This window comes from Rhinolophus sinicus, chromosome 2 (genome assembly GCF_057876585.1).
Source record: "Rhinolophus sinicus isolate RSI-liver-muscle chromosome 2, RSI-T2T, whole genome shotgun sequence".
NCBI lineage: Eukaryota > Metazoa > Chordata > Mammalia > Chiroptera > Rhinolophidae > Rhinolophus > Rhinolophus sinicus.
In genome coordinates this window covers 125,851,023-125,876,422 of record NC_142502.1, presented here as the reverse complement: position 1 = coordinate 125,876,422, position 25,400 = coordinate 125,851,023, and the positions used below count along the sequence as shown (strand labels likewise).

At 37.5% G+C, this 25,400-nt stretch overlaps 1 protein-coding gene and 1 pseudogene across 4 annotated transcripts in view; one reads left to right on the top strand and one right to left on the bottom strand.

The window, feature by feature from the left end:
- Positions 1-17,971, top strand: part of SEPTIN10 (septin 10) — a 58,877-nt gene extending 40,906 nt beyond the window's left edge. For 2 of the 4 annotated variants that reach the window (XM_074332310.2, XM_019757044.3), the window contains 3 exons: positions 9,784-9,916; positions 14,966-15,153; positions 16,962-17,971. In XM_074332310.2, the coding sequence (XP_074188411.1) occupies positions 9,784-9,916; positions 14,966-15,153; positions 16,962-16,977 (337 nt within the window). In that variant the 3' untranslated portion in view covers positions 16,978-17,971. Of the gene's footprint in view, positions 1-9,783; positions 9,917-14,965; positions 15,158-15,688; positions 15,822-16,961 lie in introns of those variants that run through there. The other 2 variants (XM_088796048.1, XM_088796047.1) reach the window with 2 other exon arrangements.
- Positions 17,972-23,746: 5,775 nt separating this feature from the next.
- On the bottom strand, positions 23,747-23,859 carry LOC141572006 (U2 spliceosomal RNA; annotated as a pseudogene).
- Positions 23,860-25,400: the final 1,541 nt, after the last annotated feature.

Here is a 25,400-nt window from a genome sequence, read left to right as displayed (position 1 = left end):
ATTAAATGTTGTTATAAACTTGCTTGGTAATTTTATATCCTGCTGCATTCCTTTTTTTTTTTTTTTTTTTGGAATAAGATACGTAAACATGAAACTCTGATCTTTAATAAACGAAATCAAATTTGATATAGCATTTCAGAACAATCTTTGTATTGAGGAAAGCAGGAGATTTTTAGGACAAACGCTGTTGTAAACTGTGTTATGAGACTAAGGATTCCTTTTCTATTTCATTATTTGCATTTCAGTCATTTTCCTGGCTATTAATATTTATACCAGAGTGAAAACAAAAGGAAGGAGAAGGAGAACATTAAATTGATGCTGCTATTGCATATGACCTTTGGGAAGATTTAATAGATGAGGTTGAATTTTTAATTTTTTTCAATCTATGGATTTAATTAGTGTTTTAGCTCTGGAAGCATAATAAATTAAGAATTATATGTACTTAACCCCTCCTCACCTATTCATGCATGCTATGCTTCTAGTTATGGGCCAATTCTGGTGAAATGATTTTGTCTATTGAAGATAAATCATCTAGCGTTGGTTTCTCTAGTGCTTCCCAGAGGAGGCTTCACTTCTCATTCTTTTAAGTCTGATGGTCAATTCAGAGGTCTTTGTGTGCATTAATGAGACATGGATCCTGAATGAGAGCTAGTGGGACAACCTTGAAGTAAGTACTCTGAGAATTGGAATTCAGGTTGCCTGGTGGATCAGTCATCAGTCAGCTGTGGATGATTAAGTGATACAGGTTCAGAATTTCCAGGGATGGAGCCTAAGAATCTGCATTTAAATTAATATTCCCATTCAGTCATTCAGAAGATATTTATTGTTGGGATTTTTTTAATCCAAAGATGAGCAATGTTTTATTTTGGGGGGAGGCAATCAATGTTTATTGATTCAGATACAATATCAATATCAAATGTACAATACAGATAATAAATGCTACAGAAAACTGCTAAAACATGAGATATAAAACCTAAAAAAATAAACCATGAACAGGGAAGTCTTATTTGCACCTAAAACCAAACAAACAAAAAAAAGGTAGATTCTTAATGAAAACAGGATCCTTTCACAGAAATATCCAAAAGCATGATTTAGCAGTAGATTTACCTTAAACCTCATCAATCCTTTTTTAAAAATTACAATACTTTGTATTTTATTTCTTTTTTTAATTTTTTTTTATTTTTCAATTACAGTTAGCACACAATAATATATTACTTTCAGGTGTACAACATAGTGATTAGACATTTATATAATTTACAAAGTGATCGCCCCAATAAGTCTAGTGCCCATCTGATGCCATACATAGTTATTACAATATTATTGGCTGTATTCCCTATGCTGTACTTTACATCTCCATGACTGTTTATATAACTGGTAGTTTACACATCTTAATCCCTTTCCCTTTTACACCTATCCCCCCAACAGCTCTCCCATCTGGTGACCATCAAAATATTCTGTGTTTCTATGAGTTTGTATCTGTTTTGTTTGTCCATTTATTTTGTTCTTAGATTCCACATATAAGTGAAATCATATTGTCTTTCTCTGACTTGTTTCACTTAGCCTAATACTGTCTAGGTCCATCCACTTTGTCACAAATGGCAAGTTTTCTTTCTTTTTTATGGCCGAGTAATATTCCATTGTATATATGTACCAAAATTTCCTTATCTAGTCATCTATTGATGAGCATTTTGGTTGTTTCCATATCTTGGCTATTGTAAATAGTGCTGCAGTGAGCATAGGGGTGCAGATATCTTTTTTGAATTAGTGTTTTGGATTTCTTCAGAAAGATATCCAGAGTGGAATTGTTGAGTCCTTCTTTGTCTCATTATAACCTTTGTTTTAAAGTCTGTTTTGTGTCATACAAATTTACCTCCACTTTTTTTTTTTCATTTCCATTTATATGAAATATCTTTTTCCATGCCTTTACTTCTAGTCTGTGTGTGTTTTTCTATGTGAAATGGGTCTCGTGTAGGCAGCATATGTATGGGTCTTGTTTTTTTATTCCTTGTTTTGTTTTGTTTTAAAGATTTTGTTGGGAAACAGTGTGTTTCTCCAGGGCCCATCAGCTCCAAGTCGTTGTCCTTCAGTCTAGTTGTGGAGGGCGCAGCTCAGCTCCGAGTCCAGTCGTCGTTTTCAATCTTAGTTGCAGGGGGCACAGCCCACCATCCCATGGGGGGAATTGAACCAGCAACCTTGTTAAGAGCTCATGCTCTAACCAACTGAGCCATCCAGCCACCCCTCCAGAAGCTCAGCAGCAACTTGTTGTCTTCAATCTAGTTGTGGAGGGAGCAGCTCACTAGCCCATGTGGGAATTGAACCGGCAACCCTGTTGTTCAGAGCTCGCGCTCCAACCAACTGAGCCATCCGGCCGCCCCTAGGTCTTGTTTTCTTATCTATTCAGCCAGCCTATGTCTTTTGATTGGAGTGTTTAATCCATTTACATTTATAGTAATTGTCAATAGAAGTGTAGTTACTGCCATTTTATTATTCATATTTTTTATTTTATTTGTTTCTTCTTCTTAAAGAAGCCCCTTTGACGTTTGTTGTAATAGTGGTTTGGTGGTGATGAACTCCTTTAGCTTTTTCTTGTCTGGGAAGTGCTTTATCTGTCCTTCGATTCTAAATGATGGCCTTGCTGTGTAGAATAATCTTGGTTGTAGGTCCTTGCTTTTCATCACTTTGAATACTTCATGCTAATCCCTCCTGGCCTGCAAAGTTTCTGTTGAGAAATCAGCTGACAGTCTTATAGGAGCTCCCCTATTGGTAACTAACTGCTTTTCTCTTGCTGCTTTTAAGATTCTTTCTTTATCTTTAAACTTTGGCATTTTAATTATGATGTGTCTTGGTGTGGGCCTGTTTTGGTACATCTTGTTTGGGGCTGTCTGCTTCCTGGACTTAATATGTCTATTACCGTCACCAGGTTAGGGAAGTTTTCCATCATTTCTTCAAATAAACTTTCAATTCCTTGCTCTCTCTCTTCTTCTTGTACCACTATGATGCAAGTATTGGTACATGGTAGTGATACCGTGTTTCCCTGAAAATAAGACCTAGCTGGACCATCAGCTGTAATGCGTCTTTTGGAGCAAAAGTTAATATAAGACCTGGTATTATGTTATATTATATTATAGTACATTATATTATATTAACCAGATCTTATATTAAAATAAGACCAGGTCTTATATTAATTTTTGCTTCAAAAGACGCATTAGAGCTGATGGCCCGGCTAGGTCTTATTTTCAGGGAAACACGGTAGAAGTAAAGCATACTTCGGATATGTTATTTGAAAGTCAAATTAATAGGACACATTGATGGTTGGATATAGGATGTAAAAGAAAGAGGAATTGAGGATGACTCCAGTCACTGTTTTTGACCTGAGAAACTGGGTGAATGGTGGTGATGTTTATTGATATGACCAGGATTGGGGAAGGGGTATGTTTTAGGGGTTATGGTTGGTAATTGAGAGGTTTTATACATGTTAAATTTAAGTTCCTTATTAAATATTCAGTTGAAGAGTTTGAGTAGATTATTACATAAATGAATCTGAAGCTTGGGAGAAGTTAAGGCTGAGATAATTTGGGAGTCAATAGTGAATAATACTGTGTAAAATCATAAGCATTTTAAAAGTGTCTACTATTTACAAGGCTCTGGACTAAGTGCTGGGCATATAATAATGAATACGATCATATAGCCCTGGCTGTCATGTAGTTTACATTCTTGTAGGGGAGGTAAAAGATCAAACAACTAATTGCACATTAAATTATAGTTGTCAAATGTGCACTAAAGGAGAGACAGTGTATAAAGGGGGCAGGGTATCCTGATTTCTCTGGAAAATTAGGGAAGACTTCTTTGAGTCAGTTACTGTTTTGAGCTATAATTCTGTGGGGAAAATAGAGCAAGATATATGCAAAGATCTGATGGCAGAAAGAGAATGACATCTTTAAGACCCTGGAGGAATATCAGTGCAGCTGGAGAGGAGTCAGTGGGAGTGGCATAAGATGGAGAGAACAGGTAAGCAGGAGTCAAACCATGGAAGCCCTAGTGATGATTTTAGTCTTCCTCCTAAGGTAAAGGGAAAGGCATTGAAAGAGTGATACCACATTTACAATTTAAAAATCACTCTTAGCTGTTATGTAAAGAAGGCATTAAAGGGTTGTGCAAAGATGCTTAGGAGAAACCAGTTAAGAGAGTGTCGCTGGGACTGAAGTAATAGCAATGAAAATATAACAGGTCATGTTTGAGAGATACCTAGAAAATAAAACTGAACAAACTTAGTGATTGTTTGGCTATAATAAGATAAAGAAGCAGGAGGTGCCAAGATGCTAAAGGAAGATTTCTAATCTCCTGGATTTATGGTTTCATTGGCTAGGTAGATGTTTGTACCATTCATCAAGATAGGTATTTCTGGAGGAAGACTAGCATTTTTGTGGGGCAGCAGTGATTGGCATGACCTGTTGACTTTGCGTTTTCCTCTGAAACATCCAAGTGACAATGTCAAATAGGCACCTTGGATATTTATGTGGAACTCAGAGGAGAGGGCTGGGCCAAAGGAATAAACTTAAGAGTCATAGGCATTTAGATGGTTAATGGAATATATGAGGATGGATAAGATTGCCTGGAGAGAGATGTACATCTGGAAAGAATGTTACCTTGAAAACAGCCTTGAATCACTCTAATATTTGTCAGCTGGAGAAGCAGATAGAAGAGAAGGTTTGGGTAGAGGAAAGAGGACAATCAACAGCGTCATGTCTCAGAAGCCAAATGAAGGGGATTTCAAGGAAAAAGGAGAGGTCAGCTTTGTTAAAGTCGAGGATCCGAAGTACAGCAAAGTAATACAGTCCAGTTGCTTGTTTTACAGTTCTTTGAAAATAATGAAAACAACACCATCCAAAACAAAAAGACCAATCGTTGGAAGACTGCATAAGCCAAGACTTAGAGATTCAAAGGGAAAGTTTAGAACAAGTAGAAACCACTTTCATTCTAATGCTGAGAGTGGAGTAAATAAACTGAAACCATTCATTTTTAGCCTTTTTGTTCTCTGCTCAGAGCCCGGGAAGAAGTGTACAGCAGGCCCAGCGTAGGACAGGTACCCATGTCTTGGGTAGGGGCGGGTATGAACCTGATTAACTGCCCCACCAGTTGTATGCCATGGAGGAGTTTAGCACTCCAAAAAGTGATCAGAGCAATGAGACCGAGAGGAGATAGGCAGGTGGTGGGCAGTCAGAGCCAAAGATTGTTCAGAACATCCATTTTTTTTTTTTTAGCATTTCATCAGTTTGGGGAGCATCTGCTTACTGATCAGATAAAGAATGGAAAAATTGAAACATTTCTTCCATGTAGTCCAGGTTACGGGATGGGTAGAAAGCAGTGGCTGTAGGTTGCTTGCAGAGGACAAGCAAGGAAGTTGGGGCACTAGATGTCAGTGTGGGGGAGGCCCCAGTTTTGTTCCCATCAGTCACCTTCAACATCTGAGTAGAAAGTCACTGTCCTTGAAGTGTTGTGCAACTTGTAGTTTTGAATGGAAGATTTTTCTAGTATTTTAGTGTTGCTTAAGTGTTTGGCATAATTTTGTCATAAAATTCTGTGTCTTTGGAACTCCCAAGAAATAGTTAACTTCTAAGTGTTACCTGAGAGGGGCCCTTCTCAGTGAAAAGTCCGGCTGTGGCTCCCACAGCCGGGCCTCGGGGAGGAGCACTGGGAAGCCTAGCCGCTACATTAGGGGAGGATGGGCCCGCCTTGATGTAGTTTCCCGGTTCTGGGCATCTTGAGCAAAGAATTGAACAACATGCCGAGGTAAAGTAGTGAAAGAGCAGTTTATTAGAAGAAAAAGTACACTTCGAAGAAATAGAAGCGGGTCTAGGCAGAAAGCAGTGGCTCAAGGGCCATTATTAAAAAGGACAGTACACTCCAAAGAGTTTGGAGTGGGCCCCAAGGCAAGGCAAAAAAGGGGCAAAGGCTCAAAGGTAGCATTATTAGGAGAAAATGTACACTCCACAGGGTTTGGAAGCCCCCCCCACCCCCACCCCCACCCCCACCCCCAAGCAAAAGCAAGGCTCAAAAAGGCACGGCTTGCAGGAGCCTGTGGGTTTTATCTGGGATGGGCTGTTCCTCTCCAGGTGTGGGACCACTTGATTGACACCTGTGATTGACAAGGGGCTATTACCTTATCTCTTCAGACTGCTTATTTTCTCCGCAGTTTGAAATTGTTAACTACAAGCTGATTGGCCCTTCCCCTGTACCTGGGCTTTCGTGGGCTTTTTAGCTGCTTTGTTACAAGCCGGATGCCCTTCTCCTCCCACCCCCACCCCACCCTACGTCTGAGCCAATTACTCAGGATTATTTTTGTGAGTCAGGCATCCTGAATCTATTATTCAGCCATTCAAGTTACTTCCTCTGGCTTTGTTAATGGTCTCTGTCTTAATTCCCCTCCATGGTGGCCATTTTCCTGACTGTTTATAATTTTCTGTCTCATAAGCATGTAGTCTACAGTAGACATGGAAAAACGTAAAGTGAAGGGACTAGAGTGGCTTTCTTGATGAAAATGAGCGTCTGAGAATGTTTTTCCCTTTTGATTTTCAACTTTGCTTTAAATCAGTGATATTTGCAACTCTAGTTATATGTTACATTAAATATTCATGACAGCAAGCTACTTTTATACTAGAAATGGGAGCAGTATAGCATGAAAACTTTTTCATTTTTGTTTAATAAATAAACCCATGAGAGAACAATGGTTGCATTAATTTTACAACACTATATCAACTGTTTCCTTTCAGATGTAAGAGTTTCTTTACCATCTTTTGAAAGATAGTGCAGGCTCTTGCAGTTGGCTTTATAAATTTGCATTGTCAAAGCTGGAAAACAGTGTGGTATGATAGAAAACGTGCAGGAACACTACATCACTTTTTGATCTTTTGTTGAGACATCACTTCAGATAGTCTTATCTATGGTCCTTAGGACTATGGCTTTGGAACAGGTCTGATCTGGTTCAAAGCCCAGCTTTGACCTTACCAACTATGGTACTTTGGGCAGATTACTTTACCTCTCCAAGCTTTTGTTTTCTTGCCTGTAAAAAGAATATTAGTGCTTGTTTTTCGTGGTTGCTGTTCTGTCTGCTCGCTCGTGGGCCGTGAAAGAATTCACAAGTCAGATAGAAATATAGAAGATTTATTAAAGTAAGAGGAGAGTCGGCTGGGCAGAGTCTGCTAGAAACTACTGCAAACTACTGAGTTGTGACTTTGTTTGGTCTCAAGTTTTATCTTTTCCTGTAGTTGTGCGGTAAAGCTGGTTACTGCACCCTTTGCATATATTACATAGATTTAAGTTGGAGCCAAGAGAGTGGATTACATACAGATGCAAAACCTCTCCCAAGTCACAGGGCCAGCACTGGGCTAAGTAAATAGAAACATTGAAACTGGTCTGCATAGTAAATGTACAGCAAGCAGAATCATTAAGAAGCTAAAAAGGAAAAAAAGCTTTCAAAAAGTCCCAAGCTAAACTACACTTATTAATGTGAATTATACTAGAGGTCCAAATCTCAAAAATAGAAAATTTAGTGCTACCATTACAATCCCGTCTTAATGGGACAGGTTAGTTAGTATGTTGCGAGGTAGACAGGGAGGTCCCTGGTGGAATAAACAAAAAGCAGCCATATCCTGAAATTCCAGATTCTGGAATGTCTCCTTCACTCCAGGACAAAGATAGGAGAACTCGCCTTGAGGTTAATAAATTACCTCACATCCCTTTTGGCCGGACAAAGGAGCAGATCTGATAGATAGGAATGGGTTGGTTCGTTAATCCCTTCAGGAGGAGCAAATAGGACAAACCTGATAGATGAATTCCAGTAGAAGGCTCCAGCTCCCTTCCCCAAGCAGACAAGGGAAAGTATGAAAGTAAGAGCTTTTGCCTCACTCACGGGGCACCCCCATTCGGGACTCCCTCCCGCTCAGGAGCTCTGACCCTTTGTTTTCAATAAACTACCTCTTTTTAAAGCTCTGCCTCTCCAGGGTCCGTGTTTCCATTCTTGGGTCTCAGGAGACACGATCCCGGCTCACACCCAGAAACTGCCGCCAGAGAAATATTCCTAGATCATTAACAGTTGCTATGGAAATTAGATAGTGAAAGGAGTCTAGAAAATTCCCTTGTTGGAAGCAGCTATTCAACAAATGTTAGGTCTTTTTGCTGAGTAGATTTATTTTCCTCCTAAGCAACTCAAGTGCTTGTATAAATAGATTGAGAACTTTAAAAAAACGTACATTTGATGTGGTTATTGAAACCAAGTTTGTCATTAAAGACTATCAGCCCGTGTAGGACCAGCAAAATGTAGGGACGTTTCTGAAAATGGTGAAAGAGTTAGAGGCTTCTTTAAAATAAAACCAAAACAAATACAGAAAATAGAAGAAAAAGCAAAAACCCTGGTGCAAAGTAAAAATGCCTCCTTGAGATTGAGGCCTTTGTGGGGTCACCTAGGGCATTTTGTGCCCCTGTCAGCTTTGCTTTTCAAGACATTTAGGATCTCTTCCTCCTCAGAATACATACTGTGTCTCACACACTCAACTAGCAGCCGTAATAGCTACTGTGCAACTGTCTCACTCTAGTTTTCCTTGAACTTAAAGAATTCTATACTTAAAAGATTTATTTCTCCAGTTATCACATTTAAAATTAGTAAAATTTCTTAATTCATCACATTTTAAATAGGACAGTCCTTGCTGTGCTTGGTTAAATTCGGATCCACGTCCTGACAATTTCTGTGATTAAATGAACATTGATGAAGAAACTGAAATGTCTAGAGAGCTCTGCTTAAGAGTTGGGTTACAAAGATGTTGCTCTATTAGAAGAGAAGCAGGTAGGCTATAAATGCCAAGGAGGAGGTATAAACAAAGTGCCATGGAAGTGCCTAGAAGGAACAATTACTTCCAGCTGAGAGGATGGAGAAGGCTTTATAGAGGAAGCTGCATTCGAATATGGCCTTGAGAGAGGATTAGCTGGGTAGAATGTGGGGTTGGGAAGTGGGCAGTGGCATTGGAAGCAGGAGATGCAACAAACTAAAGCATGAAGTGCGTGGCATGTTTTAGGACTAGTGAATAGGTTGGTATGGGTGGAACCTTACGAGGTTTGGATTTGGTAAGAGATGAATCTGGAAAGGCCATACTGTGGAGTTTTTAAAAAGCTGTTTAAAGGAGGTGGGACCTTATTCTGTAGATAACATAACTGGTGCAGAGAACAAAGGTAGTGAGCTCTGTAGTTTGGTTGGAAAATCTTAAGAGTGGCAAGAACAAAGTGAAAGAAAGAGAAACTAAAAGCCCAGTGATCAGTTAGGAGATTATTGTAATAGTGAAGACAGAAAATCTCAAAGATCAAGTTAGGCTATAACAGGATAGCTGTAGAAACCAAAGAAGACTGGATTTAAATGTTTCACAGTCACAGGCTGAATTCACAGGCCTTGGTGATCAGATATGGAGATGAGGGTGAGGGAAGAGTCAAAGATCACTTCAGGACTTCAAGTTTTCTGGACACATTGATGCCAATTAACGAGGATTGAAAGAGGAATTCCTTTGGCATAAAATGAGAGTACTTATTGTGAAGGATTTGATAAAGCAGAATTTCCAAAATTCTAGTGCTCTCTATTATGTCTCACGCTATAGGAAATCCCATGTTTCGAGTTGTTCTGTGTGAGAGGACACTGGTACATATTGTTGTAGTTATGAGGCTTAACCTGAGATGTTCGAGTTTTTACAAGTTTGTTACATTATCTTTTTAACATAAGAGTACCACAAATAAATTTTCTAGTCTTCAGGAGACCTATGAAGCCAAAAGACACGAATTTTATGGTGAACGTCAGAGGAAGGAAGAAGAAATGAAACAGATGTTTGTGCAGCGAGTAAAGGAGAAAGAAGCCACCCTGAAAGAAGCAGAGAGAGAGGCAAGTACACTGGTGTGATGGGATTTGTATATTTTTGGTATCCTATTAATTTGGGGGATCTATCTTGAGAATTTAGTTGAGGTGCTTTTGGAGACTGCTTGTTACTCTTTAACAAGTATCTATTTTAACACAATCTTTGGATACAGACTTTAAAATATCACAATCTGAAATCAAATAAAAACTTTGGCCCTTATGGGTAAATGGTTTTCCATTGAAATTGGTGTTCCAAGGACTTGTAATGGACTGGTTTACTAAGAAGTGTTTTAAATATCTTAACCATGAGCCAGAAATATTTTAGCTCTGGAATAATAAAGCCTTTTCTGAGAGTTTTTGAGAGTTATTGGGATTGTGTTTTGCCACGAAATGGGTAACTATGAAAGCTGTTAAGTAGCTTTTTGAGTTTGAACGCAGGCTTTTTGGATGAGTTATGGTCTCGATGACCTTTGGATATAGCCTTGCCACAAAAAAAAATCAGCAGTAAGTTCCTGTAGTTTTGTTTGCTTCTCATTCTTCAAGCAACAATTTTAGTTTTATTTATGTTAAGCTATTTTCTACAAACCTGTAGACCTAACTGTAATGGTTACTTTTAAGTAAATGGCCATATTTAAGAGGCGGGTCAAAAAGGAGGAGCTACAGAAGGAATTTCTAGGAGAAGACAAATGTTAATACAAATGAATTTGATAACATAAGAGTTCCTGAAGAGTTATTTGTAAAGTAATTTAATTTTACAAATTTATTGTTTCAAGTACACTTACAGCACTTGATTTTAAATGAATGCTATAGTAAGTGGTTTTATAAAATTAATACTCTCATGTACCTTATTTATAATGAATTTTGATCTTTTATTTTGAAAAAGTTCAAATAACAGGAAAGTGACAGTACAGAATGCCCGTGTCCCTCCCTACACCTAGATTTAGCAATGAACATTTTTCCTTCTTTATTTTATGTGTATGTGTGCATCTGTGTGTGTGTGTGTGTGTGTGTGTGTGTGTGTGTGTGTGTGTGTGTCCCTGGTCACCTGAAAACTGGTTGTAGATGTCATGAGACTACCTCTAGGCCTGTCAGTGTGTATCTCTGAAGCTTCGGGTATTTTCCTCCATAACTATAGTAGCAATATTACACCTAAGAAAATTAAGAGGAATGCCATAATCTCCTAATCTCCAGTCCATATTCAGATTTCTCCAGTTGTGTCAAGACTGTCTATTATTTATTTTTGTTTGGTGATTTTTTGGTTTTGTCTTTGAATCAGAAGTAAATCACAGGTCTCATATTGCATTTGGGTGTTCTCTTTCTTCAGTCTCTTTTATTCGAGAATAGTCCCTATTTGGAGTTACTTTTATACAAATACTGAGGAAGGAGCTGTGATGAGTAGGAAATAAGAATGCTGATTTTTCTTTCAATTAGTAGACTCATCTTTAAGATGGTAGCAGAGTAAAACTCTTTCAAGTGTTTGTCTTTCATATCATGATTCTTAGTTTCTCCAGTGAGGAGGGAAGATGGAGAAGTGGTTTATAGATTAGTTTTAATTTTGAAAACCCCACATAAGAATATTTTGTTTAAATAATGTATTATTTAAAAGGAAATTAAAACTTCAGGGTGACCAAGTAGTTGAAAGAAAAAGAGAAATACTGTTTGTCAATAGCTGCTTTATAGATTTTTATTTTTGTGATTCAAGTGCTTTTTTGTGTTAAGAGTATGTATTAAACTAATGAAGAAGTTAATTTAAATCTAAGGCACCAACAACCAAAGTTGTCACAGGAGTTCTAAACTTTTCATTATATAGCTTTAGAAGCAGCAGATTACTGGCCTGTTTCATAACTATTACACAGTATCCCATGACCAGTTTTCATGCTGCAAAGGCAGTATCATTAATACTTTAGAGTCAGGGTCAGTCTGCTGAAAAGGAAACCTAGTCAGTAATCATCATTCCATGAGACCAGAATCGTCAACTGAAGGACTAAGGACGACAGTATAATTTATTGCTGGTTTTAGGACGGCTTCAGAGGGAAAGGAGGCTTATTAATAATTACAGTGGGACAGCGGGTGGGTGTAAACCAGGTTTCTTCTGGGAAAACGGGACATTTGGTCACCCAGTACTTGGCTGCTGACATTTTAAAGTTAGTTATATCTGCAAGATACTGGCAGTCACTAATAAAAAGATAATTTGGGTAACCCAAAACATTATTTCTGTATTAGAGGACCTTGTTATTTAAAATATCCTTGCCAATATTGTTGTAAAACAAATACCTCTTAATTTATCTTGTGTAAGAATCTGGATTTTATTATATAGTTAGCTGAAAATGCTGTGAACATTAGATAACTAAAATATGTAAATGCACAGAACAAATATTATCTCAAAATACTGTTTGTTATCTTTTCTACATCTTTATTAACATCATTCTAGATGTACTAATGAGGCATTATATGTATGACACTCAGAGTTCCCATTCCCCTCCCCCACTACAAGAAAAAGTACAGCTTATATTTACCCCTCAAAGCACATACGCATCATTAAATCATTACTCCTTCCCCATTTTATATTTCTTCACTAATTTTTCATTTAATATTAATGCCTCTCCATTTCTAAAAGTACTCCAGATGATTTTTAGTAAAAAATACAGCTACATTATAATCCTGAACATGACAGTACAAGAGCCTTGTAACAGAGCAGGAAGGAGAGGTTTGCACATAGGCGGAGCTGCGAGCTGTGGTGCAAGGTAACTTCTCAGTGAACACAGACAGCTCACCTTCCAGGCGGTCAAGGCCGAAAGGGACCACGGCAAGGTTCAGAGCTCAGATTAAAGATACTTGCTAGTTCACTAAGGGAGGAATGTTGTCTCTAGCATTCATTTCTAAAAATGGATACATTTTAAAGCCTCACTGAACAACACAATGTATTCCTTAGAAGTAGTGTTGACAAAAGATACAGCAGTGTACCTTATTGGTGGTAACAGTCTTAGGAGCATAGGGGAGTAGTTGTCAGCAGCACAGGTCTCCTGTTTCTAGCTTCTTTGATTAGTATTTGAAAAGACGTTTGAATGAAATGCCTATTGTAGTGAATAATGGAACCACAAGTGAATGCTTCATGTATAAAGTATGCATTTAAGTAATCAGATATACGGAGTGTGCCAAAAAAATGTATACACATTTTAAGAAAGGAAAAAACTGTATTAATTGTAATACTAAATATATACCAATAACAGAAGATGAATACAAGTCATGTTTGACTTCTGCAATTACAAGAGGTGCTCAAAGCATCCGGAAACTTCTGATTATGGCGAACTACTGCTTGAGCATAGATAACATCGCTTAAAATGTTTATACATTTTTTTGTCACCCCTGGTATATCTGTATTAATATAATGTAAATCTGCTCCTTCATCTTCCCTGTCCAAGTTTTACCGTCCACATCACTCCTCTCCCAAATTTATAGGGGATGCACACATGCTCAGAGAGCTATAGACTATTTATACCACTGCTTTGAATGACAGCTAGATGAGTTCTACTACACACACACCACTTTTATATCTTAAATAAGAAAATAACAAGGAACTAATGCTTCTCTGAAATGTCATCTTCAGGAATAAAAGGATTTAAGGTAGAATGGCCTTACTTAATCTGTCTCAACCTTGTTCTGTCTCTTTTTAAAGACTTCTATCAGGTTTACTGGTTTACTACACACTGTAACATATTTGGAATATTTAATTTTTACTAGGTTGGAGTTTAGCTCTCTTAATTTTCTACCCTTAGCCTCTGATTTTTAATGAAGTGTTTCCTCAACTACTGTTTCCCCGAAAATAAGACCTAGTAGACCATCAGCTCTAATGTGTCTTTTGGAGCAAAAATTAATATAAGACCTGATCTCATATTATATTACATATTATATTATGTTATGTTATACTATACTAATACTATACTATACTATACTATACTATATTATACTATATTAAAGACCCGGTCTTATAGTAAAATAAGACCGGGTCTTATATTAATTTTTGCTCCAAAAGACGCATTAGAGCTGATGGTCTGGCTCAGTCTTATTTTTGGGGAAACATGGTATTATATGCCATCTTTTCTAGAAACAAAGTTCTGCTTTTTGTATGAATGCTAGGTTGCTGCCCAGAACAGAAAATACTAAAGATTATCTAAGCAGACCAGAGGATCAAGAAAAAAAATCTTACCTTTTTTGATCTAGTAGATTTAGATCCTATACTTGTGTTTGTGGCAGACATGGCACACGGCTGATTCATATGGAGTCCACTCAAGTCTCTAGATTTTTTTTTTCCAGATAACCAACAATTAAGTCAGTGAAATCTCATGTTGTAATGTTACAAAACTCATTTTAATGGCCGCATCGAGTGTATTTAGCACAAATGTATTTTTTTTACATTATTAGCCAAAGGCTATTTTTTTCCGTTATAGTGTAAATTCTACTACAGTGAATATTTATATATAAAACTTTCTCTGAATATAGGATTTCTCAATTCAGTTTAAGTTTCAAGAAGATCAGTGACTGTGGAAAAGTGCATTTTTAAGGTTTTTGATTTAAATTGACAATTAACACTTGCTTTCCAAACAGCTTTACCAGTATAACTTTCAACAGCTGTTTACTACAAATGATAACTTTATTTGGAAAATAGGGTTTTTTCTTTTCTCTTTTTGATAACTTGGCTTCTGTAATTTGTGTCCCTCACTTTTATTGAGCATGGATTTTAGAAACTACTTGAAGAGGCTTTGTGGAGAAACTGTACAGCAAGAAAATAAAAACTCCAAAAAAGGGTCAAGTGTTTTAAAGACTGAGGTCTGTTCATGAGGTTGTGGTTTTTTATTACATTTTTCTCATGCACTTTTTGCATGGGACCTTATTGAAAATTAAAGGCAATTCCATGTGTAAATTTTTTCTGAAAGCACGGACTTTGGGGCCCCCAAGAAGATTGTGTGTATGGCTGTGTAGGTTAGCATTCTGAGTTGCATTTCTGAGCCAGAGAACCTTCCTGTGCATTTGCTGCCATTCTGTGTCATTAGTGAGTATTGCACCTTTGTTTCACAGCTACAGGCCAAATTTGAACACCTTAAAAGAGTTCACCAAGAAGAGAGAATGAAGCTGGAAGAAAAGAGAAGACTTTTGGAAGAAGAAATAATCTCTTTCTCTAAAAAGAAAGCTACCTCTGAGATACACATGAACCAAGCATATATGGCAGCGGGCGGCCACCTGAAGAAAGACAAGGACCGTAAGAAGTAAGCCACCCCTAGCCACCCTGTCCCCGGTAGCCGTGTCCCACCTCTCTTTCTGTCTGATCGCCCTATCTCATCTTCATAGTGCTTCTCACCATTCTCTGTATTCCCTGTCTGCCTCCTGGGACTGAAATGTCAGTTCCTGCAGAGCAGAGACTTTGTCCTTTCTGGTCACTGCTGTTACCCTAGCATCTAGAATAGCACCTGGCACATATTAGGTGCTCCATAAATATTTGGCAAGATGAGTGGATAAACAAACAAAAAAATACAGTGTAAAAAGGGTCAGTTATGTGGGGAAACAAATGGGCTGCTCCTCATAGCTAAGCCTGCGGCTCCATTACACGTCTAATAACTACTGACATACCGTTAGTTATGTTTAATTTCATGTCTAATGGAAGCTATACAGTTTGTTACGGAATCACAGATATAAAATAATACTTGATAAAAAGAACTAATTCTTAGGTTCACTTTTTTTATTTTTTATTTTTTTAACAAATTCTACTGATAATGATTTTGTGAGAATTTTTATTTTAATAAGGGAACCAGGCTGTCGATTCGAACTCCTGTGCTTTGATGTCAGAGCTTGTGAAACCAGTGCTGGACGTAAAGATGCAGAGGAAGGTAGAGAGGGCCCCAGTAAAACGGGGCGGCCATGAGTAGCATTTGGATGATAATCCCAAGACTTATAGGTTTGGGGTATGTGTTAAATCGAAGTTACCAAAGTTTTAGAAATAAGTTTTATTTTTCCTTTTTCATACTTTGTGTCCTTCATTTTCTTTCTCCCACTTAAAATGTCCTTGTCAGTTTGCCTGTTTGACTGTTCTTGAAATTCCCCACTGATTTGTTCTATTGAGAATGCTCCTTGGTGGGTTTCTGCCTCAGTTGACTCCAACTGTCTCTGCTTTAGCAGCATCAAGTCCTCAGGTTCCTCACAGAGCAGCACTTTCAGTTTAATTTTATCACCACGTCTGATTTCAAACCCAGCATTTTCAGAATGTTGTAAGTCAGTTTCAAAATAATCAGGAAAACATAACGTTGGTCCATTTTTGAACTATGGAGAAGTAAATCCACAAGGTTTTGGTGTATTTAAGAGACCTGTGGATTTTATAGTTTTGGGGGGAAGAAAGAAAGAGTTTATATTAAAAGTTCAATGATCTTTTAATAAAAGCTCTACAAGGGCATGGATCTGTGTTTTGTTCATGGATGTATCCATCTCCAGGTCCGAGAACAGTGCCCGGTACATAGTGGGCGTGTAATTACTTATCAAAAGAATGAGTACGATTTGTAATAGCTATTTTTTATTCAAGCATTGAATTTCAAAAGATAAACTATAATGTATTACTGCTTTTCAATATGTTTTGAATTATAAAGTTAAGGGACCTTTTACCCTCTTTTTACCTTAATCCAGTGTTACTAAAATTGGATTCCCCCATTTTATTTCATATATGAAAGATAATTTACATTTACCTTGTAGAAATTGGCACCCTACTTCAGTTGAGAACCATTGGTATGTGCTGTTGTTTACAAAATTAGGGCCAAGCCCATACTTTTTTGAGAGCTCAGAATTCATCCTCAAGAAAATAGAGGTGTTTTTTTTTTTAAAAAAAAGGAAAGAAAACAGAGTTTGATGGGGTTTTTTGTGTTTTCCTTTGCCAAAGTTCTGTAGCTAGATACCCTACAGTATATTAGCTGTATATTTCTTCTTTCTAGAAAAGCTTTGTAAAACTAATGATTCTAGTAATTTTTATTTATTATATGTTTTTTTTTATTGTACCATTCAAAAGGGTTTTTGTTTTTTTTTCTCTTTCCAGCTCCAATTTTATGTAAAACAACGGTTCCAGGTCACAGAAGGTCATCACAAGCAAGAGTTATTAAAATGTTAGAAGTATGCTGTGATTTTCTTGCTGTTTTTATTTGCTGTATCACTTATTCTGTATCTGGCAAATGGGCACAGTTACTGCCATGTATGGAAAAATACTTTTAAGTATAAGCCAGAGTGGATGATAGCACTTATATATTCACTGTTGTTAGAAGTTCTTAAGTTGTTGATTTGTGATGACTCTAGATCGTTCCGCCTGCTGCCCACTTAATGTCACTTTGCACAGCGTTATGCCACAGAGCAGTGTCAGTGCCACTGAAAATACAGAACTCATTCATACTATGGCTGATTGCATTTATATTCCAAGATGAACCTTTTTATGGTGCATACAAAAAGAAAAATTTTGGGACTATGTTTAAAAATGTATTATGTACCTGAAACTGACCTCTCAATAGTTTTATAGATAGTTTTATAGAACTTTTTAACTTTTGATATAATTATCCAATTGGTAACATGATCCTGAGCTTTTGTATCGAATTTTATATAACATGATGGCCTTCCATGCTTTAGTATGCCTTATTGTGGTTGATGTATTATTATGAGGAAACAAAATATGTTTAAAAGTAAAAACATCCAGGTATATAAACCCATTTCCTAGTGTTAAATACCTTTGAACCTGGGTGTTAATCACAGTATTTTCATTAGGATGTATTACATACTTGTCGCTTAGAACTCTGTCTTCCGGGGAGAAAACAGTAGAATTTTAATCATCTTATTAAAAATATTTCTTAAAATAATTGAACATCTAAATATTAAAGATATAAAAATTTAGATAATTCATATCTCAAGGGATATTAGAATTCAGTGCCTTAGTAATATTCTCCAAACAATTAACTTTTTCTTAAGTCATAGGTATATAATTTTTCATTTTTTTGTACCTAAATATTCTAAATGAAGCTGACATTTACTCTTGACTAATAAATCTACATATATTTACTAAAACATGTTTAAATTACTTTTTCTTTTTTTTAATTAAAATTTATTGGCGTAACAGTGGTTAGTAAAATTACCTAGGTTTCAAGTATACAGTTCTGTAATACATCATCTATATATCACATTATGTGCTCACCACCCAGAGTCAGTTCTTCCATCACCATATATTTGACCCCCTTTACCTTCTTCTACTATCACCACCCCCCTTACCCTCTGGTAACCACTGAACTATTGTCTGCCATAAGAAAAGATGAAATAGTGCCATTTGGGACAACATGGATGGATCTTGAGATTATTAAGCTAAGAGAAATAAGACAGAAAAAGTCAAGAACCATATGACTTCACTGATATGTGGGATATAAAACTGAAAGCAACAAAGGAACAAGACAAGTAAAGAAACAAAAACTGATTAACTTTTCTTTTTACAAACATCATCCTAAGAAACATTTTTATCAAAATTAGTTCATTTAATTACATGTTTGAATTATTTTAAGACAGGTATATTACCAGTATTTTTTATACAACAAAATGTCTAACTTAGCCTATGTCAGATTCTGAATAGTGTTTTTTTCCATGAAGTTGCATATATTGCAAATAAAACCTTTCATTTCATAGCACAATTTGCCTGGACAAATACTTTACATTCGATTTTTTACATTTGAAATTCACAAATGTCTCAACTTTTTAAAACTTTAGAAAGGAGGTTATAAGTATCACAGAAAAAGTTCTCAACTGTCTTCTCAGGATCAGTCATGCCCACGTTCTGGAAGGTGGAACAAGAGAGTTGGTGAGTCCCTGAGGCAGGTAGCCTGTGGTACAGAGCCCAGCCAGTGCCACAGCACTAAGCTTTAGCCAAGGAGAGTGTCATCCCAGAAGCTCCGGTAGTTATTTGTAGCCATGTTAGAGTAAACTCTATGAAACAGCTATCCTAAACTTTAATAAAGTTACTTTTAAATGCCACATTGGTTGTTGGCATGTTAAAACAAAGTTATTCAAGTTTTTGTTAAAAAGATTATGGAAAGCGGCCTAAGACTCTGCACTTAACAGAAGGGTAATCATTTTGTACTAATGCTCTGCTCTGAGACAGACTCACTGCGTGTGCTCCAGTGACAAGGTGAGCATTATTTCATGTATTTGGGATTCCATGTATGATTATATTTTTAAAGAATTGCACTGCAAAGAAAAAAATTTTTAAAAATAATTGCACTATATGTTCAAATATTCATTACAAAATGAATTCTTATCCACGGATGCTTAAACCAGTAAATTTCCTGGGCACAAAATAAAGCTAAACATGTTTTGTTTACATTTTTTTCCCATAAAGCATGTGAAACATTGCCTCTAGCTATCAGTCATTAATCTTTGCATATACTATTCTGATTTTTAAAGCTCTTTCACATAGACTATGATTTCAGCTTCAAAACAACACAAAGGAAAAAGTGTTGCAGGTATTATTATCATCATCCGCATTTTGAAGATGAACTCAATTTAGCCCCATGTTCCTTTTGGGCTCAGAGGCTGTCCTCATGGAACAACCACAACAGTAAAAAGACAGCAGATTTATGCATAAAGTACTTTCAAAAGGGCTCCTGTCTCTACCCACAGAGCTCGACTGGGTCTTGGCGGATTGGAAACAACTTTTCAGATGTAGGAATGAAGAAGGGCAATCCAGGTCATGTTTTTGATAAAACCTGTGTACTCTTGGAAGGTAGCTAAATATGAATAGTGAGTTTAGGGGAGATGTGGGGCATGAATGAGGGTGAGGTTTTAGAGGTAGGTACAGAACAGATCATGGAAGTGTAAGACCAATTCAGCCGGCAGTAGGAGCCATGGAAAGATACGACCTCATATGGTCAGATGCTTGTCCAAAGTTCATAGGAAAGATGTGTTGGGGGAGGAGGAACCATGGCAGGGACGGGCCTACTCATCAGTCACTACAGTCTGGGCCAGTAGTTCTTAACTGAGTACACAATAAAATAAGTGGCATTTAAAAAATACTGATTGCACAAAGGAATATGCAATAATGAAAGTGGTCATTTGGCTAAATCTAAGTGAATAATTGTGCAAAACAGTAACTATGTCTCATGGAGTTAAAAATATAGAGAGAACGAAAAGACAGCACTACGGTGGTATATTGGGAGAGTGGGGTAGATGGAGTGATCTCAGGATCGTGCATTAACTGGGAAGAGGATAAAAGTCCCAGTCAGTAACAATGAGACTTAGTAAGAGTGCATGTAGGTCTGGTAAAGTATATAATTTTCAAGAAAACTAGTCTAATAAGTGGTAATCCAAAAGAAAACAAGAAAATAAGAAATAAAATAAGTATGACAACCTGAAAGCGTTTAGCAAATTAGTAGATTTAGACCCAAATATATCAATAATTACATGTACTATGTGCTCTAGCTTTTTTTTTAGATAAAACTTTTAAAAAATCAGCTACATGTACATCACGAGAGAGGTCTAAAACTTTCTGTCTTTATAGACAGAAGATAGGAAAAGTAACATCATGCAAACCCTAACTAAAGCTAACATGTAGCTATATTTTCTATATCTTAAAAAAGTTTTAAGATAAAAAGCCTTGTTAGGAATGAAGACGTACACTTCAAATAAGAAAACATATAACAATTCCAAACGTATGGAATGTCATAGCCTCAGCATAGTTAAAGCAAAAATTGAAGAGAATATATGGAGAAATAAGCAAATTCACACTCAGGAGATTTTAACACACCTCTTGTTTATGATAGAACAAACAGACCAAAAATTACTACAGATATGGGAGACTTGATAAAAACATTTAATAACTTGGGCCTGGTGAACGTATATAGAACATTGTACCCCAGAATCACAGAACACACTATGTTCAAGTACACTTGAACTTTTATGAAAATTGACTGTATGTTCAACTGTAAAGCAAGCCTCAATACCTTCTAAAGGAATTACATTGTAAAGACTGTTTTCTGATCATAATATAATTGATAGAAATCACTAGTAACTAAAAGATTTCCGTATGTTTGGAAATTAAGAAATACACTTCTAAATAACCCATGAGTCAATGAAGAAATCAAAAAGCAAATTAGAAAATATTTTGAACTGAATGATAATGAAAATAATTATATACTTGTGAGAAGCAGCTAAAGTTATTCTTAGAATCAAAATTTATAGTCCTAAATGCTAGTATTAGGAGAGGGGAGAAAAGGCTGAAAACCAACGCTCTACACATTTCATCTCAGGAAGTTACAAAAATAGGAAGGAGTATACTAAACCCCAAAAATAATAAAGATGAGAACAGGAATTGATAAAATAGAAAAAAATATTGAATGTTCTTAAAAGATAATTAAGATTGACAAGCCATGACAAGAAAGACCAAAAAGAATGAAAAGAGGCAAGAATGGCTAAGATTAAAAATAAACAACAAACCTGACATTACAAAAAAAAAAAAAGGATATGGAATGACCAGAACACACTACATTGCTTGTGGGAATGCAAAGTGGTTCACGTACACAATGGAAAAGTTTGGCAGTTTCTTACATCCTCACCATATATGTTTTCTATGGCTGCTCTAACAAATTATCACAAACTTAGTGGCTTAAAATAACTACTTTTACAGTTTGGGAGGCCAGAAGGCTGACATGGTTCTCACAGGGCTAAAATCAAAGTTTGCGCAGGGCTGTGTTCTAGGGCAGAATCTCTCTCTTGGTCTTTTCCAGCTTCTAGAAGCTACCCACATTCCTTGGCTCATAAACCCCCATTTTCAAAGCCAGCAATGTTGAGTTGAGTGCTCACGCTACATCATTCTGACCTTTTCCTCTTCCTGGCTCTTCCACTTCAAAGACCCTTGTGATTACACTGGGCCCATCAGCATAATCTCCCTATCTGCTGATTAGCCAGTAACCTTAATTCCCCTTTGATCTTTAGGGGGACATTGTTCTGCCTGTTATGCCGTACAACCCAGGAGTTCCAGTCCTTATAAAGTGTATTCAAGATAAATGAAAATATGTGTCCATACAAGGACCTGTACTTAAATGTTTATAGCAGATTTTTTTCACAATCTGCCAAACTCGCAACAACCCAACTGTCCATTAACTGGTGAACACATTAACAAGTTGTGGTTCATCATAAAATGAAAAGGAACAAACTACGGACACATGCTTAGAAACATGAATAAATCCAAGTGTTATGCTAAGTCAAGCCAGATGCAAAAGGCTATATACTATGACTCCATTTATGTGACATTTTTGTCAAAGCAAAACTATAAGGACAGAAACCAGCTGTGTTTGCCAGGCCTGTGGAGGGGAAGGATGGCTTCAAAGGCACACAAAGCTTTTGGAGTGGTGGAAATATTCCATTTCTTTATTGTGTTGGTTACACAGCTACATACATTTGTAAAAATTCGTGCAACTGTACACCTGGAAATTTTTTTTACCAAATGTTAATTATACCTCATAAGCCTGGCTTTTTTTCTTAAAAAGTTAAAAGGCAAAAACAATGGGAATGAAGAAAGAGAATATCACTACAGATCCTGTAGACATTAAAACATTAAGACATTTGAAAATATAGAAAAAACGATAAATTCATTTTAAAAATTAGCTTAGTGATATAAGAATTAATGGAAAATTTCGTAATAAAAGACAATCCATAATTAAAATCTGCTTAAAGGTTAGGCTGAGATGACTATCCGAGAATCCTACCAGACATAGAAAGAAGAAAGCCATTCTTTCACAAACTCCCTGTGGTAGGTAGAACAATGCCCCCACCCCAAAGATGCCAATGCCCTCATCCCTGAAACCTATGAATATGTTGCCTTACCTGGCAAAAGAGAGTTTATGGGTGTGGCTAAGGTTACAGCCTTGCGATGGGGGGAGATGAGCCTGATTGTCTATATGGGTCCAGTCTAATCACTTAGGTCCTTAAAAGCCGAGAGCCTTTCCCAGCTCTGGTCACGGGGAGGTGTGATGACTGAAGCAGGAGCAGGGAGATGCAACATTGCTGGCTTGGAAGATGGCTGAAGGGGCCTCCAGAAGCTGGAAAAGGAAAGGAAACGGATTCTCCCTGGGAGCCTCCAAATGGAGCTCAGCTGTGCGTAACACTTTGATTTTGGGCTGGTGAGACCAAAGGGAGACTTCTGACCACCAAAATTATAAATAAATTTGCATTTTTCTTACCATTCAGTTTGTGGTATTAGGTTGGTGTGATTATTATTATTATTTTCCCCCTTTCTTCCGCCTCCCCCCCCCCCCCCCCGCCCCAACTCCAGTTCAAGCCCTTTGTTTCTCAGTCTAGTTGTGTAGGACACAGCTCCCTGGCCCATGCTGGTGTTATGAGCCTTGCGTTCCCCCGGCTGAGGCAGTCGGTTGTTGGTCGGCCACTCACAGCAGCTCATAGCAGCTCTCGCCTGCTGCCGGCCACTCACGCTGGCACACGGTAGCCTGTGGCAGGAATCAGCAGACCATGACAACTCACGCCAACCTCCGGCTGCTCACGGCCAGCTCCAAGGAGAGCTGTTGTTCACAATCTTAGCTGTAGAGGGCGCAGCTCACTGGCCCATGTGGGAATTGAACCAGCGATCTCGGCCGGTGCTTCAACCACCTGAGCCACTGGGCTGGCCCTGGTGCAATTATTTCTAACCTTTTAAACCGTAATTACTTTTGCACCAACCTAATAATTTGTTACAGCAGCAATGGAAAACCAATACATTCCCCAAGAGTAAGTAAAGGAAACATTCCCAAATTCATTTTATAAAGCCAGTATGACTTTCATTTCAAAGCCGAATAAGCACATTCTGAGAAAGGATAATTATAGTCTGATTTCATGTATGAACAGAGGTACAAAAATCCTAAACAAAATAACAATACAGGAATATACTACACTTGATCTTAGCCAAAAGGCCGAGAAGCGATGGGACTATATATATATACTTTTTTTTAAGTACCTCATAGCTCTGTTGTTTTATTCCAGAAATGTAAAGTTGTTTTAACATTAAAAAAAATGTAATTCATAGCATTAACATTAAATGAAAAAATAATCTACTGTCAACCCTGTAGATTCAGAAAATATAAAATTTAGCATCTTTTCAAGATTAAAAAAACAGACAAAAAAACCTCTTAGAACATTGACTAGTAGGAAACGTACTTAATTTGATAAAAGATACCTATCAAAAAATAACCAATAGCAAGCATAATACCTAATGGTGAGATATTGGAAGCCATCTCTTGAAGACTGGGGACACGTGAGGGATAACGACTGTCATTCCCTTCCATTAAACATTTTACTGGAGCTTGTAGCTACTGCTGGAGGGCAGAAAATAAAGATGGACCAGAAAGCAAGAAATAAAACGCAGTATTCACAGGTAATATGGTTGTGTTTGCAGTACATCCAAATGAAGCTGTAGACAATGTATTAGAATAAATGAGTTTAGGAAGGTTGTGGGGTACAACTGCCTACCTAATAATGTAAGAACCGTGGTCTGTAGCTCATGCAGGACTCAGATGCCTAGAGTTTAACAGGAGCTAGCTAGTACTGTTTACTCCCGGTGCAAAGGAGCGTCCTTCTCCCTAAATTGTACTCTTGGCTCTGTTTCGCTTGTGCCTTTCAGCCTCAATGGCTAGTAGTTTGTACTCAGGTCCCTGCTCCCACACACCTATGCTAACTGTAGTTCAGGATCAGGGTCAACATCCTCCATAAAGCCCACCCTCTCTTGGGTTCATGCAAATGGCCTTGTGCCTTTGCTGAGGCCCACGCAGCTTTGCGGACACAGCCACTCCAAGGAGCAGTCACCTGCAAGGTCAAAGCAGCATGATCCCCACACCCCACATTCTGCCCAAGTCCAGAACTGAAAAGCGGATGGCACAACTGAAAACAACCCACAGGACGCCAAGCCACGACACCCACCTGTATCAAATCTATGTCCAGATGTCCGAATAATGGTTATTCCGGGTGGGGGAGTCGTGACCAGAGGGAACCTGAAGGGAGATTCTGGGGTGCTAGTATATTTCTTGATCTTGGTATTGGTTACATGGCTGTTACTGTTTTGTGAAAATCCATGAAGCTGTACATTTATATGTGCACTTTCTGCAGTACTACAACAAATGTTTAGAAGAGAGGGAAAGAGGGAGGGAGGGAGAGAGGGAAGAAAAGTGACTGCATACTGAGGTCCATGCACCACAAAACCTCATCATAAGTTACTTTGATCTGTATCATCCATTCTCTGTGTTATTTCTCAATGTTCCTGACCAGTGTCATAAATGGTAGAATTTTTCAGGGCCTAATAAATAGCCCCCAACCTCCTCATCTGAATTCTGAAAGACGTTGAAAAATAAAAATGTGGCAGCTGGAGGCCAAAATGTCACCTTTATTGCTGATGAAGATTAAGCTTAGTGTGAGAGCCAGATGAGCTTGTTAAATGACGCCCAGAATTAGGGAGAATCACCCACTACCCCGG